Raw genomic sequence first — 16,539 nt, forward strand, 5'->3', positions numbered from 1 at the left:
ACCCACTTAGGAATGATGAATAAGGATGTAAATAATGGAATGATGAATATGGATGTAAATAAGGAATGATGAATAAGGATGTAAACAATGGATTGGTGAATAAGGATGTAAACAATGAATTGACAAATAAGGATGTAAATAATGGAATGATGAATAAGGATGTAAATAATGAATAAGGATGTAAATAATGTAATGATGAATAAGGATTTAAATAATGTAATGATGAATAAGGATTTAAATAATGGAATGATGAATAAGGATGTAAACAATGAATATAGATGTAAACAATGGATTGATGAATAAGGATGTAAATAAGTTGACAGGGAAAATTTCAAAAAACTTAATTCAGTTTCACTCTGTGTTTGGATGCCAGTTTGAAATTGATGCAAAGGGTTGCTCCCTCCCTCTGAACGCAACTGGCACTGTACAAGATGATGATTATTTAACAGATATACACCACACTTAGATAATAACAATCAACAATCCAGGACAGGTGTCAATTGAAATATAATCAAATCAACAAACTAGGACAGGTGTCAAGTAAAATATAATCAATATTCAACTTGTTTTTACACATATTGACATATATATCTAAGATATAGGACAAACTGTCTGAGCAATATGTTTTAACCTACAAATTATTTTTATGCTAGGTAGGTCCAGGGCATAAATAAAATGTAGTTTCATGACTTAATGTCATTTTGAGACACACAATATGAACCCTTCCTTGGTAGCATATCACCCCTCCAACTCTCTGCCCCCTACCTCCCTGAACATAATATACATCAACCCCTTCTTCTAGGTAGCATACCACCCCTCCAGCTAACCTGCCGCCTACCTTCCTGAACATAATATACATAAACCCCTTCTAGGTGGCATACCAGACCTGCAGCTACCCGGCCCCTACTCCCTAAAACATAATATACATAAACCACATCTTGGTTGCACACCACCCTTTCACGCCTCCAGCTCCCCACCCCCTACCTCCCTAAACATAATATACATAAAACTCTTCTTGGTTGCATACCCCCACCCCCGTCATCCAAAAAAACATAATATACAAAGATGTGACAATGGTTGGTAAATGTTTATAGAGATGTTTTAAGTTCTCTGAATAGTGTGCTGTTTAATGTATTCAAGTTGTTGGTCTAATTAGGTACCTTTCAGATTAAAATCAGTCAATGACGTCATAGTCTGGTAATCCAAATATGGTCTCCCATGTTAGAAAAAGGTAGCTTCTGTGCTGGTGACCAATCATGTAAATGAAGTACCATGCCTGGTCAATTTCCCGGGGGTCAGTCTATGACTCGTGAGAGTTTCCTCTTTATAAGAAAAAAAGTATGGCTCTATTTGTTTGGAACCATAAATTGGTCTAAAAGCACACTATGTAATATGAGTGTATACAAAGTGATTTATATTCATATTCAACCTCTTACGTATAATCAGCCCATTGTTCACATTTTTTAATATTATTTTATCATTTGTGAATCAGCCATTACTATTTAGGATCCCACATTTTCACAGCAACATAACAACATCAGTATTGATTGAAATGGACCAATATTGAATTCTAATTTGTGTTTTTAATTTCGAATATTATGGAAAATATTGAGTTAGAGACTTAGCTTCTTTAAGGTTCTTTTAGATTATCATACAGCGTTCCGAGAGAAACATACCGTTACCCAGCTTGTCTTAGAGACTGAGATAGCCATTATATGTTTTGATGTTGTTGTTCTTAGTGTTTAATGTTCGCTTCCAGCGAAGGTGATATCGCAGACAAGTCTTACATTTCATTTTCATTATCTCAGCGCATGAGCAGGGGTCTTTCCTGTAGGAGGAAACCGGAGTACCCTGAGTAAACCCACGAGGTTGAGAAGGCGCCCCTATCTCCAAGCCACATACACTCACACCAATGATTGAAACCACAGCCGCAAGCCAGAGGTGACCGGCCAGCTAGAGGTCGAAGCGCAGCACTCTAGACCACTAGGAAATCCCAACCCCGTCATAGGTTTTGAACGTGTTGGAGGTTTAAATACCCATAATATAGTTGCTGTAGAAAATATTATAGTTGCTGTATTGTTTCTGTATTATAGATACTTTGAATTTGAAGTTTTCATAGACAATGCAAGGATCGTGAGATTGGTATAGGTCAGTGATTCTCAACCAGTGTGCCGCGAGATCTTCCTTAGTGTGCCGCTGAATTTTGAACGGCACACTAAGAAAATGCGAAAAACCACATGATCCCAATTGAGTATTCGCTGATAAGTTCATAGCTGGGTTTTTCTTTACTTAGCTTGCGTCATTCTATGTGTCTATGACTAGTCTCTGTCTACGGTTGTATGCCGTCTAACTTGCCATGTTTTTATTTTGCAAAATTCAAATATTTTTCATATATATTATTTAGCCAGGTGTGTTTCACGGTGTGCCGTTGGCAAAAAATGGTTGAGAACCACTGGTATAGGTGTACACTTACTTGCACATTCTGCATAATCCCCATCGTGGTTGTATACTTGAATATAAATTTAATGAAGGAACAGCCTCACTAATCTCTGACATAATTTAAGTGATTTGATGAAACAGTTGCCGTAGTAACTACTATATAGAACACATGACCGTTACGAACAAACTACAGGTAAAACAGCCATTGACTTTTTACCCTTTAGTACTTAGATTGCCCCAAACCGACCCTAACTTGGGCACCTGAGTGTGTCTGGAACCAGGGCACCTTAGACCACCCTTTCTAAGGCACCTTAGTGTGCTTGGAACCGCCCTAACCAGGGCAAATTAAGACTGCCCTAACTAGGACACCTTAGACCATCCAAAACCACCCTAACTAGGTCTCCTGCGACTGCAACAAACCGCCACATCAAGTACACTGCTGTGGCACCTGCATGAACTAGTAAATTGTCCTATAATATAGAAAGCTATTTTGGACAGTTTGAGACGGTCTGAGGAACAGCTGTTTCAGTCCGTCTAGGGATATACCAGTATTAATAGATCACTTTTCTGTAATGTTCTTCAAGGAACTAGATGTAGTCAATATTTATATCTACCGAATACTAAAGGGTTAAAGTCAATGACTGTGTCCTCATCACGTCAAATCTTGTTAACACATATTACCCTAATTTTTTATTCATTACAAAAAAAGCGACAAAATCCAAATGGCTGTATTTGCATTCTAATCTCTATCATTACATTGTCAGGGTTAATTATAACACAATAATATGAAATAGAAGTCAGTACGTTGTGGGGGGGGGGGGGGGCTGACGTTTGGACAAAGGTTCTCTTCTCTCATCATTACGCAGTGACTCAGTGAGTAAGACACTCGCTGACCCCGAGGTCTCTGTGTTGGCCAGTGGTACAGTACAGAGTTCTGACAAGGACAGTGTCTAGTCATATGGATGGCACGAAAAATCGAGGTCCTGTGTACACATTGGCGTGCACATAATAGATCCATTGACAGTTGAAAATAAAAATAAGAGTGGGCAAATTTCCGCCCCTAGCACACTGTAAGGTGCCGAGTCAGAGCAGTAATGATGAACAAAAAGAAACCCATTTCATTTCTCTTGGGCTTTAACATCCACTTGACACAAACACTAGGTCATTTCGGGACTAACATGGTACAATTTTATTTCAATAATTCACTTGTGTGTAGGGGTCTTTAGCTGTGCAAGGACACTGATGGAAACTGGAGGACCCACAGGTTGGAAATGAAATGAAATGGGGTTTAACGTCCGATTGTTCTGCTCCGAACTGGGCTAATGAAGACGGGCATACGCCATACAGTGTGCTATGAGGGAAATTGTGCCCGGACAGAGGCACTACTGCCTACTCTTATATTGAATTCCAACTGTCAAGGGATCTTTTATGTGCACGCCAATGTGTACACGGGACCTTGTTTTTTTGTCCCATTCGAACAACAAGACAGCTGTCCTTGTCAGGTCCTCCGGTCCTGAATAACTGACAAGAGAGAACCACGCTGGAAAATCTGGATGAACTTTCTCGGCCCAGGCTAGCGAGCCAGCGTCATACCCACTTATCCACCGTGACCCCCTAATCTTTTGTGAAACTTGTATTCCATATAATTGTGCCATGTTTTATTCTCTGTAAGTTAAAGCAATAAAGCTGCATTAATAATAAGGGAAAGTCACAAATTTCAACATTTGTGTCCACACGAATAACTTGTTGATTGATCTCGACCCATCCGGCTCCCTTGGTTATTCGTATGGTCCCTAATGGCTTTCTATATCTCAAAACTTTTACATTCACATGTACAATCTAAATTTTTACAAAAGCCAATAGCAAATAAATAAAAGTAAGTAAAATAAAAACAACAATATAAAACTCACGCTTTACTATTAATAAATTTTCCTGGTTATATTTAGTACGTTTCCTCTTTTTCTGTACATGTATATACAAACTACTCTAATAATAACTTAAAAACTTATCCTCAAAACTTTTCTTGTGTGTGTAAAATAACTCTATTTAATATTCGCTTCCACTTTTCTCACGATTTACACATTCTAATTCAATTGGCTACGCCACTACAGTGAACTAATAATTAATATTCACCATTCAAAAGAAGATAAAATATGGCAACAATGTGTAATAAACAGAGTGATTAATCCAAACTTCTACAGTTTCAAAACTAACGTTTCTCACAAATTACACATTTTAACACACTTGGTTACAAGTGAAGTAGTTCACAATTTTCACCTAGTGGTTATAAATACACAAAACAATATCCAAAACAAAAATAGAATTATCAAACGGACCAATCTCAAGTTCTACAAAACTAACTCAAGACATAATACACAAAACAATATCCATAAATATTAATGAAGTCCAACTGTTATAGCTGTGTTTGGTCGTTTGTATAAAGATATAGTTGTGACAATATGTCTCTCTAGTCTAGTAATTCAATTATTAGGTGATTAATCCTATCAATGTTGATCTTATCAGGGACTATAATATATAAAGATTATCTAAAACCAATCAGGCATGCCGTAATTAAAACACACCACATGGTCTTTAAAGGAGAGAAAAATAGTTTAACAGTTTGACGTCTGTCTACTCGTGACAAGGCACAGGGTCGTCTGATTTACCTCGTGGGGGTTTTCTAGGTCCTCCCACTGCTATAGACACCCCCTCCCCCCCCCCCCGACCCATGCACAAGCAAATTACTGACATGTTAGTTCAGAAATGACCTATTTTATGTCAAGTGAATGTTAAACCCCATCTCTCCCTCTTTCATGTATACCATATCCTGAGATAAAATCTATCTCCAAGTTGATTACATTTCATGTTCCAGTCTAACTACATGAAATACATCCTGGTACTGACAAGACAAGACAAATCGCACACATTAAATAATCAACAAACTGGCCAGCTACTGATAGAGTGTGAAATATTAACTTTTTTCTGCTGCAAATTAAATTCTAAAACAATGTTTTTAAACATACATTATGCAAGAGCTAAATCTGCCAATTGCAGGTCTTTCTTTAGGCCTGAAATGTTATCTAAATTATTAATTAGACATTAATTCACTTATCCAGACCATAATCAACTCTTGATGGCATCACTAGCCTGCGATATTTACTGGATTATGATCCCATTTGCTGCTCGACTTAAATTCATAATTTTAATCATGAAATGATCGAGACTATGTTTTTTATCCTACTGACTTCAGTAATGATGATCGAGGCTAAGCCGAACTTTCAATCACTTAATTCTCGGTTCATAGTGGATCAATTTGACTAAAATTTTCAGCAAACTGCCTTTACATTATCTATTTTTTAATTATTATAGTGAGAACTGCCAGCTATTTATCTTATCTCCCATAATGTATCTTTAAATTATTAAGAAAAAAGAAACAAATGTGTTGGATGGAAATATATCTGGATAAAAGATATTTTCTATTTAGTATAAATGAGCAGATAAAATAGTTCGTGAAACATGAACATTTTAAGTAAAAATGAATAAAATTAAATATAAGTCAGTCATCACATTTTCTGGTGAAATTTGTAACTGTGTATATAAAGTGTAAGTTATCCTATATTCACTGTGTATTATAAAATGTAAGTTATTAGGTATATTACACATTAGATAACTGTGATTTACCCCTTTATTTCAATCATGTATATAGTAAAGCATGAGTTAGTGTAGATATAACACTGTGAGTTATTGATAGTATGGAATATACTATATTTAATATTGTGTATTGTATAGAATGAGTTACTTGTATATAAGTATATATTGTGTATTGGATCCCATGGGGTAATATTGTGTATTGTATATCAGGAGTTACATGTATAATAGATGTGAGTTAAGTAGAAATATACCATACTGTCCAGATTACAGAAGGCCATGTGTGTATTAAATATTAGATCATGAATGAACTATGCATTACGTGTATATCCACTGTAAGTTATTGGTGATATAGTAAAGTTAACCACCAACTAATATATGAATGAAGTATGGTATTTCTACTGACAGTTATTGGTGATATCATAGAGTTATTGTATAAACTAATATATGAATGAAGTATACTATATCTACTGTAAGTTATTGGTGATATGGTTGAGTTATATCGGTATTTATAATAAACACTACCGTAAACATGGTCTGCCTATTTTAAAATATGGCTGATCATCCCTGGTCTAAACAATTTTACTGATATATCACTTGTCTAAATTTGTCATCTCATCGGAATCTAAGACAGATAAAATCTTATTGTATCTAAAAACTCCATTATAAAGGCAACATACAAAACATTAAATACATGATGAATATATTTGACCCTGACTAATTAAATACTATAATTACATGCATGTAAACCATGTGCATCTTTAACATATGTAGCCTACTATTAAAGGCTATTAAAGTAGATGACCAGCCTCATTGACTCTACCCCTGAGACACCTACTAACATAATCAGGACGCCCCCCACCCTACCCTTTTGAACATAAATATAAAAAAAGCAGTAAACTCAACTGAGTAAAGCTGCATGCCAATCGATCATAAATATGAAATAAAATATATTTACACAAACAAAGATGTAATAATGGCTTTTCAAAACAAAGACAGAAATAGAAAAAATAATTACACACAAACCTTATTTATATTATAAAGTTGTAAATTCTAAACAACAGCTGATAAATGGGTTGTAGACGGTTAGTACCATTAATTATATAATGGGGAATATAGTCATGCAACTTATTTACTTTGGAATGGATTAAAAACGTCTGGGTCACATGCTACCGTTCGAATATAGAAAAGAAAACCTACAAATTCTATAAACTTTTTGGTTTTTCTTCAATATTGTGTACCTCTATATACCGGAAGTACAATTTTTACTTATACAGCCTCGTCTTCGATCAGGAAAAACACATATTTGGATTATCCAGCCACCATTTCGCGATTTCTTTTTAACTAAACAAAAGTTAGAAGACTTGATAATCGAAAAGTTGAACACGTGCGATTTAGCGGTTTATTTAAATATTGATAGTATGCCATGAGTCATATGAATGTTATGTAAACTGTGTCATAAATATGATTTAATCGTGTGTCAGCCAAATATCGCGCGAAAATACAAAACAGGTGTAACAGTAAATATTCTGACCCATCTGGGTTAATGAAAATATACTCTATAGTCTGTCATGAGGGAAATTTAGCCCAGAAAACGGCGCTGTTAATTGGCCAGGCCAGGCCCGTGGACGGGGGGTGGGGGAGGCAACGGGGACACTAGCAGCGGCTAAGTGAGAGGGACACAATGACGAGCTTTAAATTACGTCATTGTTTTGAGTTTTTGCGCCCCCTTGAGTTTTTGTGCCCCTCGCAAATGGCAAAAAATCACGCAGTTTCAATGCGGTTTTCAACATTATATAACCATAATCATAATGCTTAACCAGTGCCAAACATATACCGTGGGTCAGATATGCTACAAATGACTCTAGCATGTTCCACACAGCCCAAGATGTGGACTCGCATACAAATATTGTTTTTTGGGGCCCGGACGGGTTCTTGTTCCTCGTGTAAATTCATGGGTCACCACGCCCCCGGACACTAGCCCTGTCGAGGGCCCCTGAGCCTAGAGGGACCGGGAGGTATGCTGAGTAATGTTTTAAAAAATATTTGTTGGTATAAATTGTTACTTGATCGTAAAGTAGAAGGAAACCAGTGACTTGTCTTAATGTGGGACCCAGGGGCGTGGGTAGGATTACAATCAGATTGGTGGATTGGTGAATTAAAATTTTTAAAGCACCTGTCCGGGCCTTCGCGCCGTGAGGCTCAACCGTCCTCGTTCAATCTGAGGCTCTCGTCGCCTTCAGGGTGTCTGGACCAGGGCAGGAACCGGGCCTGTAGAACGGCACAATGATGATGAATTCGGTTTTTCGTCCCACGAGAGTGAGACTGTGCGTCCCACGAGAATAAGACTGTGCCTTACTAGACCCCCCCCCCTCCGTCCGTCCTTCGCTTGTTTATTAAACAATATTATCTCTATATCAGGACCGGATTAAGCTAATACGGGGCCTGAATGTTGGACAGACGACCCTACTCCGTGTCACCTATACAAGCGTGAAATCGAAACCACGTAACTCAGTGGCAGACCTATTCGCACCCCACCGACTTCAGTTTCAGATACGTTTATAATTATAACAATAGATACTAAATCCGCATTAAATAATAAACTCAGGGGGACAGAATGGCGCGGCTATAGGTGTAAATGTCCCTCTAAATAACACGGGACAATTTCCCCGCTGCTCTTAAAGTTTTGCCGAGTGTCCATAATGTATTTCTTTCGGCGATCTTTATAAACCTTCAGGGTTAAGATGGTTCGACGGGTCACTCTTACTTTGAATTCTCTGGCCTGGTTTCTATGAGCGAACACTTGTCTGCGATATCACCCAAGCTGGAAGTGGACGTAAAACCCCATGGACGAACGCACGAAAGCTGGTTCAACGAGTCACTCTATGTTCAAAGCAGGGATTATTGATATTGAGGCACGCCCGTGTCTGTGGGTACTAACATATTCTAGTTATCTCCCTTGATCCCCCAATCCATCCAAATATTAACCCATATTATCTAAAATCAATCTATTTCTGTAAAATATTGGGCCAATATTACCAAGAAATGAGATTAAAGTACAATTATTTGAATACAAACACGTTTATTTGTGGAAAGTAAATTATTTATTTATTGTTTAGCCTTCCATTAAAATTTATCACTGATACTATAAATAGACGTTTAAAAATGGGTTTAACGTCCCACTGTTCCGCTCCGAACTGGGCTAATGAAGACGGGCATACGCCATCCGTCTACTATGAGGTAAATTTTGCCCGGACAGCGGCACTACGGCCTACTCTTATATCGAATTCCAACTGTCAAGGGATCTTTTACGTGCACGCCAATGTGTAAACGGGGACTCGGTTTTTCGTCCCACTCGAACGACTAGACAGCTTTGGGTATTATTCATATTTAGTCCCAATCCAGGCGTGTACATTATCCCGATTGGCGCAGAACAGTTGGACGTTAAACCCCGTTTCATATCGTTTTCTCCTACAACTATACTGGTGATCACCATCACAAATATGCCCAGTTGACTCAATGACAGACCTTATTATACTACGCGCACGTGTTAATCATTCAGCCATCCAACCCCCCCACATTCACACTAGAATCTATATGTGATGTAATTGATGGAAATGAAATGAAATGGGGTTTAACGTCATACTTTTCTGCTCGTATGCTGGGCTAATGAAGACGGGCATACGCCATACAGTGTGCTATGAGGGAAATTTTGCCCGGTCAGCGGCACTATCGCCTACTCTTATATCGAATTCCAACTGCCAATGGATCTTTTACGTGCATTCCAATGTATACACGGGACCTCGGTTTTTCGTCTCATCCGAAGGACTAGACGGCTGGCCTTGTCAGGCCCTCCGTCCTGCATCACTGACAAGGGGGAACCACGCCGGAATGTAATTGATGGACACACTATACTAATACAAAAACATAATATGGAACACAATTACAATTTTAATTAAAGCGACGTTTCGTTGAGGGTTCTCTCAACGTTTTCAAGCAGATGATAATGATAATAGTAGTATCTTGGTGCTTTATAACGTCTGCTTCCACAGAAGTGATATTGCAGACAAGACATAGGAGAGCCGAAGCTGCTTCCTGTTTTTAGAATATGATTATGAAAATAATATACAGAAGGTTTATATACAAAAACAAGTAACAACTAATTAATCTTAATCAATAGGAGAGAGAGAAATGGGGTTTAACGTCCACTCGACACAAACAAGGTCATTTCGGGACTAACATATGGTTTAATTTTATTTACATAATTCGCTTGCGCGTAGGGGTCTTTAGCAGTGGGAGGAAACCGGAGGACCCGGAGAAAACCCACGAGGTTGGACAGGCGACCCTACTCCTTGCCACGTACAACCGGGGATTCGAAACCACGCCAGTCGACTCAATGACAGACTTTATGATACAGCGCGCGCACGCTAACCATTCAGCCATCCAACCCCCCTTAATCAATATATATATATATTAAATCAATAGGGAAACCATTTAATATATTAAACACTATACTAAGTTTCATTAAAATCAGATTAAAACATAAAAATTATAGACCATCATATACACAACCTGGTTTTATTAAATATTAATTGATGAATTTCGTAGATATTGGACTCACACTGATCAGCAGTGAATTTTCGCTAGGCCGCTACAATCACTGATAAGGATGACATCGATGCGACTTAATGAGTCCCAAATATTAACTTTTTTCTTCCGTCAAATTAAATTCTAAAACATTTTTTCTTCATTTATATTAGAAAAATAAATAAAGACGTTTGAATTATTTGTAGGTAAAAATCATTTCCTATTTAGTGTAAATGGGTATTAAAATAAGTAAAATTCACCATTTAGCCCGAATCAGTAACGTCTTATGTAAACAATGTACGCGCTATTGAGCTAATGATTGACGCCGCGTGATGTGACGTCACGTATCGAAACAGTCATCTGTTACAGAGATATCTGTGAAACAGATTGTGTTGGACTGCATACCTAGTTTCTTTACACTCGGAGGAATAAAGCAGACTTTACTCACTATTTTGATCCGTTAAAATCGGAAGAAAAAATATTCTCATTGACAAAAATAAAACTTAAAATAGTTTAACCAAACTTGTTAGTGATGAACGCCACCATTGACTACAAACATAAATAATACAGGCATACATAAAAGCCCCCAAATGGCCGGGTGGAAATTTGGGCTTCTGATATCCAATATTTAACACAAAATGAAAATTTAAAATGGGGACACGAATCGTGTGCCAGAATGTTTTCGAGCGGCAGTTTTATGAAGCGACTCGCTGAAAGAGGCTAAACATAATATGTGTGTACTTTTGCACCAGAAGAGACTTTGAGAAATCTTAATCAACATTAATTGCTTTTGTAAGACTGTCCCAAAAGACAATATTACCATCGGGGTCATCAGTATACTCTACATAGGAATCATTTCTCATCAGCTGAACGAGCTCGTGTGGTAGATCTTTAACTGGAATATGCTCATAAATTATAACAATTACAACATTTCTACCGGTGCTAATACTTTCCATTAAAGCCATATTTAATTCATAGATGCACCAATAACTCTCGAGAAAATTCCTCGTCAACAGAATCAGAGTTTTCTTACTGTTTCTCACAGCGTTGGATATATTAGCAGCAATTACCTCACCTACCAAGAAATCCCGGTGGTGAATACAGAGTTGCATCCCTTGTTGCCTTTCAAGCTTTTCAATCATGTCCGTAACGACAATCTGGCGGTCGTCATCTGCGTACGAAACGAAGGCGTTGTATTCAAACTTGTTCTGAATATCATTATCAAGAGCAGTATGGTGACGGTATATGTTACGCCTTACATAATAGAAATATCTGAGTTTCCAGCGATATCTATATATTAGGCTAGACACGATAACTGCGATAATTACTACCAAGCTGCTGGTTAAAGCAACAATCATGGCGGTCCACGAAGCACATTCCTTTTCTAGATTTAACACTATGGCCCCCAGATCGTTTAATGAGATAATTTTTCCATGTGGGTTTTCACAGGTGTATTCATTTCTTCTGATGAAATTGGTGGTGTTAGTGTCCATCCATTTTAAGAAATCCAGGTTTTCACAAGTACACATCAGCGACTGACCGAGCATGTTTATCGTCAAAACTGTCCCCTTAGCCTGTTGCAGATCACCAAATTTTCTTAAAGACAGTGGAAGAGTAGATAAACTGTTGTTGCTAAGATCTATGGATGTTAAGTTGGTCATGTGATCAATATCCAACGACCATTTGTTCATTCTGTTATTAGATAAATCTAAATATTTTAAATTTATTTGCGCGTGTAGAAATACCGATGGAAGAACCGTTATATGATTGTCAGATATATCCAGTATTTCTAGCTTGGTTAACGGTTTAAATATACTTCCACTCGCGTCCGATGCAAACGTAAAACTTAAAAAATTCGAACCGATGTTTAAAGAACGAAGATTAATTGTTCCGATAAAAAAATCCTTATTTATTTCGTCACAGAAGTTGTTGGACAAACTGAGCCATTCCAGGCGGGTACATCCCAAAATTGGACCATGCCATTTATTTAAGATGTTTGATGAGAAATCAAGCATTTTCACTTGGTTTTTACCAAATTTCATTCGTGGAATGGAACACCTAAGTTTAATGCGGCTTATATTAACGTATTGAATGTTAGGTGGAAGTTTGATAACAGCTTGATTCCTTTTCTCCTCGCTTTTAGAAAACCAACTCAAAAATGAAATATGTGCATCCATATCCGATACCTGATCTTGCTTCAGATGACTGTCGCCATGGATGACCGCATCATTAAAATATGGACAGTTGTTGTAGAAATAAGGTCTGTCTGGTAATGTATTTTCGTCTTTAAGATGTGTGTTGAACTGATAACTTGCATCAATACATATAATATCTTTTAAATAATCGAAACCCAACATATATTCCCCAAACGACGGTACATTATCCCTAAAACTTATTATTTTAATGGTAGACGGTAGGTGATTAAGAACTATTTCGTCAAAGCGTTGAATCCTGTTTTGATCTATATAAAATTCCGTGATATTAAGATGCTGGAATCTAAAAAAAGTGTTCGCCAGTTACTTCAGTCGCCAGAGCAAAGTTTTCATAAATGGAACTTATATTGAGAATGCGAAAGGCTTTACTATGTAAATTTATTAAAGGTAAAGTTGCGGCATCAAATCCAAGTTGCCTGTTACCAGAGAGGTCGAGAAATTGTAATTTTGAAAACATGGTGAAGGCAAAACTATCAATTTTTCTGATTTGACAGTTACTTAACACCAGGTTTTCTATGTTAGGAACATTGATAAAAGAAGTATTCGTAATGTGGTGGGTTCTACAGTTACCTGTGAAACTCAGGTATTTAAGGTTCGTTAGACTAGACAAACCTCTTTCAAGTTCTATAATAGGTATGCCATCCATCTTTAAGCTTTCAAGAGAAAGCAAACCTGCAAAGCTTTCATTTGGATAGGACAAGTTAAATCCTGGTTTTATATAGTTTGAAGATATGTCCAGAGTTTGGAGATTTACAAGCGAAGTAAAAACTCCAATCGGGTAGTTTTCACGTTCCATATTAATATGGTTGCTGTGAAGGTCCAATTTGATCAGAGTTTTCAATCCATAAAAACTAAAACGGTTTAGTCGTGTTATACGATTGTTGGAAATATCTAGAAAAGAAAGTTTGGTCCCGTTAAATGTATAATCTGCTATATTTTCAATTAAATTATCTTGTAGTATTAACCAAGTTGTTTTGTCTGGTATATCAGGTGGAATTGCTCTTAATGAACGCCTAGAACAGTCCACTACAATGCCCATTAGTCCCTCTTTGTTTCTGCATTCACATTTTTTACACAACTGCGACTCAACAAATAGATCATCTCCACCGGTTAAAGATGTCCAAAAACCAAATATTAATATAAACTGTAACAATTTCATTCTAAATTAAAGAGAAAAAAATAAATCAACATATAATACACCCATTATCAGTTATCGCGCACAAGTCCTTTTCGCTCTATTTATTACAGGTTCTTTTCTGTCTATTTACTGTTTTTTTTTAAATTTTATAACATAATAATGTTCTTTTATATGTAGCCTATCTATCTACCCTCCATTTATTGTTTTTTTTTAAAATTATATAACATTATAGTATAATATAATACTAGGCTTTTATATATAGCCTATCTCCCCTTGGGGATCACGTGGCTAAGTGGGTAAGACGCTAGCTCGCTAGCCTGGAGGTCGGGCGTTCGATCCCTGCATTGGCCGAGAAAGTTCATCCAGATTTTCCGGCGTGGTTCTCCCTTGTCAGTGATGCAGGACGGGGGGGCCTGACAAGGAGTTGTCTAGTCCTTCGGATGAGACGAAAAACCGAGGTTCCGTGTATACATTGGAATGCACGTAAAAGATCCCTTGGCAGCTGGACTTCGATATAAGAGTAGGCGATAGTGCCGCTGCCCGGGCAAAAATTTCCCTCATAGCACACTGTATGGCGTATGCCCGTCTTCATTAGCCCAGCATAGGAGCAGAAAAGTAGGACGTTTAACCCCGTTTCATATCTATCTCCCCTTTAGCTACTCCACCTATAGACACATAAATCAATGAACCACTTCAGTCGATTACAAAAGAAGTAATGAAATATTTTTTTCAGGTGTCAAGATGCATAAAAATAAAAGAAACCAATTCATGAAAATAATGACATAACCTACCCGAGTAGCTTGATTATAAAACACCGTTTAATATCACTGGTCATCCGCAAAATGATGTTTTATATAACAGTTCCAGCAAGAGTACTATTTAACTATTCTGTGTGCAGACTAAGTACCATGCAGCTACGAGAACGTAACTAAAAACGTTGAGATATACACGGAGGGTTGAGAGATGAGGTTTGATATCTAAGTACCCTGCTGCTTTGTAAGTTTGTGTCGTATTGTAACATGCTAATAAACTGCATCGGGATAAATAGGGTACAAAAACACAAGTGAAATGCTGTAATGCAGGTAGTCAAACGCGGGTTTTTCCTTTGTTTAGTGGTTTGAATCATGGGTAAATTTAAGAAATTACTAAATAGATGTCTATGCGACTAATGAAATATGAGACAAATATGGGGTAAATATTACCATTATCATCTTTCGAACAACTTTTCAGCTTTTTTTAGTGTTGAAACCAGTAAATCGACGCCAATTTCAGATTTAAAGAAAATACTTCTATTCATGTATGTAATGTATGTGTATTTCTGGTGAATTATTTATTTGCATACATTTTCAGAAACAATGGAATAAGACTAATGACATTACAGAAAGTGTTTGAATATGCTTTTTACAGGGCAGAGTTCACAACGAGTAGAAGCGGTGATAAAAGCGGAATCGACATATAGCTTCTTCCTTTATTAACCCCCCCCGCCAAAAAAAAACCAAACAAACAAAAAGGTGTGATATACAGATGTTATATCCCAGAAACTCATCCAGTCAAAATTAATCAAAAAAAAATTGTGTCTTCGTTATGGTTTTATAAAACGTTAACGATGCATTTATATTGAAGGGGTGCCTCCATCTTCAATCTCTTGGACATTTAATCTTTGCTTTTTCTTTTATCATTTTCTTCTTAGTTTGTTCATTTATCATTTTTTAATGTCATTTCCACAGGTATCAACCCTGACAAGTGTAGACCGGACTTGAAAAGCACCTTCTCGGCCTACAACAGGACTCGAACCCGACACATTCTAGGCGAGAGTCCAGTGTCGACAACCTCGGTCCCTTGTCCAGTGTCGACAACCTCGGTCCCTTGTCGACAACCTCGGTCCCTTGTCCAGTGTCGACAACCTCGGTCCCTTGTCCAGTGTCGACAACCTAGGTCCATGTCCAATGAGTAGTAATGAGTAGTAATTGGCGTAACGTTCGAGTAAAGGGATGGAAAATAAAAATCCGGAAATGGCCATACTCCTCGCCGTGTTTCGTTTGATTACATCAAATCCCACTCACGAAAGCATATTTATGTTCCAGATTATGACTGGTCATAACAACCAATATCTGCGTAACAATATCATTTGGTTTAAACAGAGCTCAAAATTTGTTTACATAACGTTACGTCGTCATGACTCACGAAATTTATTACGCCCAATTAACCAGTGCATAGCAGAATATTGCAGAAAAACTAATTGCATGACAATACTGTTTGGAGACGAAAAATACTTTCACCGTTTTTGATACCTTAAATCACTGTCCAAAGTTTTAGGGAAGACCCCAGCTTAAATTAAGGGCTGTCATGTTGCTACACTTAGGTGGGATTTGATTGAATGGGAGGAAGAGACACACTCCCTCAAAAGCTCAAGTATCAGAAGTCAATCCAATAATGACCAGAGAGGGATTTCTCGGGCCATTGCTTCAGGAATATGGTAAAAGGCCAGAAAGAGTGGGGTATACCGAAAGACTT

The 16,539-nt window shown here is 37.4% G+C and overlaps 2 protein-coding genes across 5 annotated transcripts in view; both read right to left on the reverse strand.

Moving 5' to 3' along the window:
• Positions 1–16,539, reverse strand: part of LOC126818288 (CAP-Gly domain-containing linker protein 3) — a 60,591-nt gene that overhangs the window by 36,851 nt on the left and 7,201 nt on the right. The window contains exon 1 of one of the 4 annotated variants that reach the window (XM_050545619.2): positions 7,288–7,376. The exons of 2 other annotated variants lie outside the window; for them this stretch is intronic. The gene's annotated coding sequence lies outside the window, so the exon portion shown is untranslated. One more of the 4 variants, XM_050545618.2, reaches the window with a different exon arrangement.
• Positions 13,043–15,023, reverse strand: LOC126818297 (slit homolog 2 protein-like). Its single transcript, XM_050545638.2, has 2 exons — positions 14,817–15,023; positions 13,043–14,047 (listed from the first exon to the last, which is right to left on the reverse strand). The coding sequence occupies exons 1-2, from the start codon at positions 14,858–14,860 to the stop codon at positions 13,171–13,173; spliced, it is 921 nt and encodes a 306-aa protein (XP_050401595.1). The 5' UTR covers positions 14,861–15,023; the 3' UTR covers positions 13,043–13,170.

Source organism: Patella vulgata, chromosome 4 (assembly GCF_932274485.2).
Source record: "Patella vulgata chromosome 4, xgPatVulg1.2, whole genome shotgun sequence".
Taxonomy (NCBI): Eukaryota; Metazoa; Mollusca; class Gastropoda; family Patellidae; genus Patella; species Patella vulgata.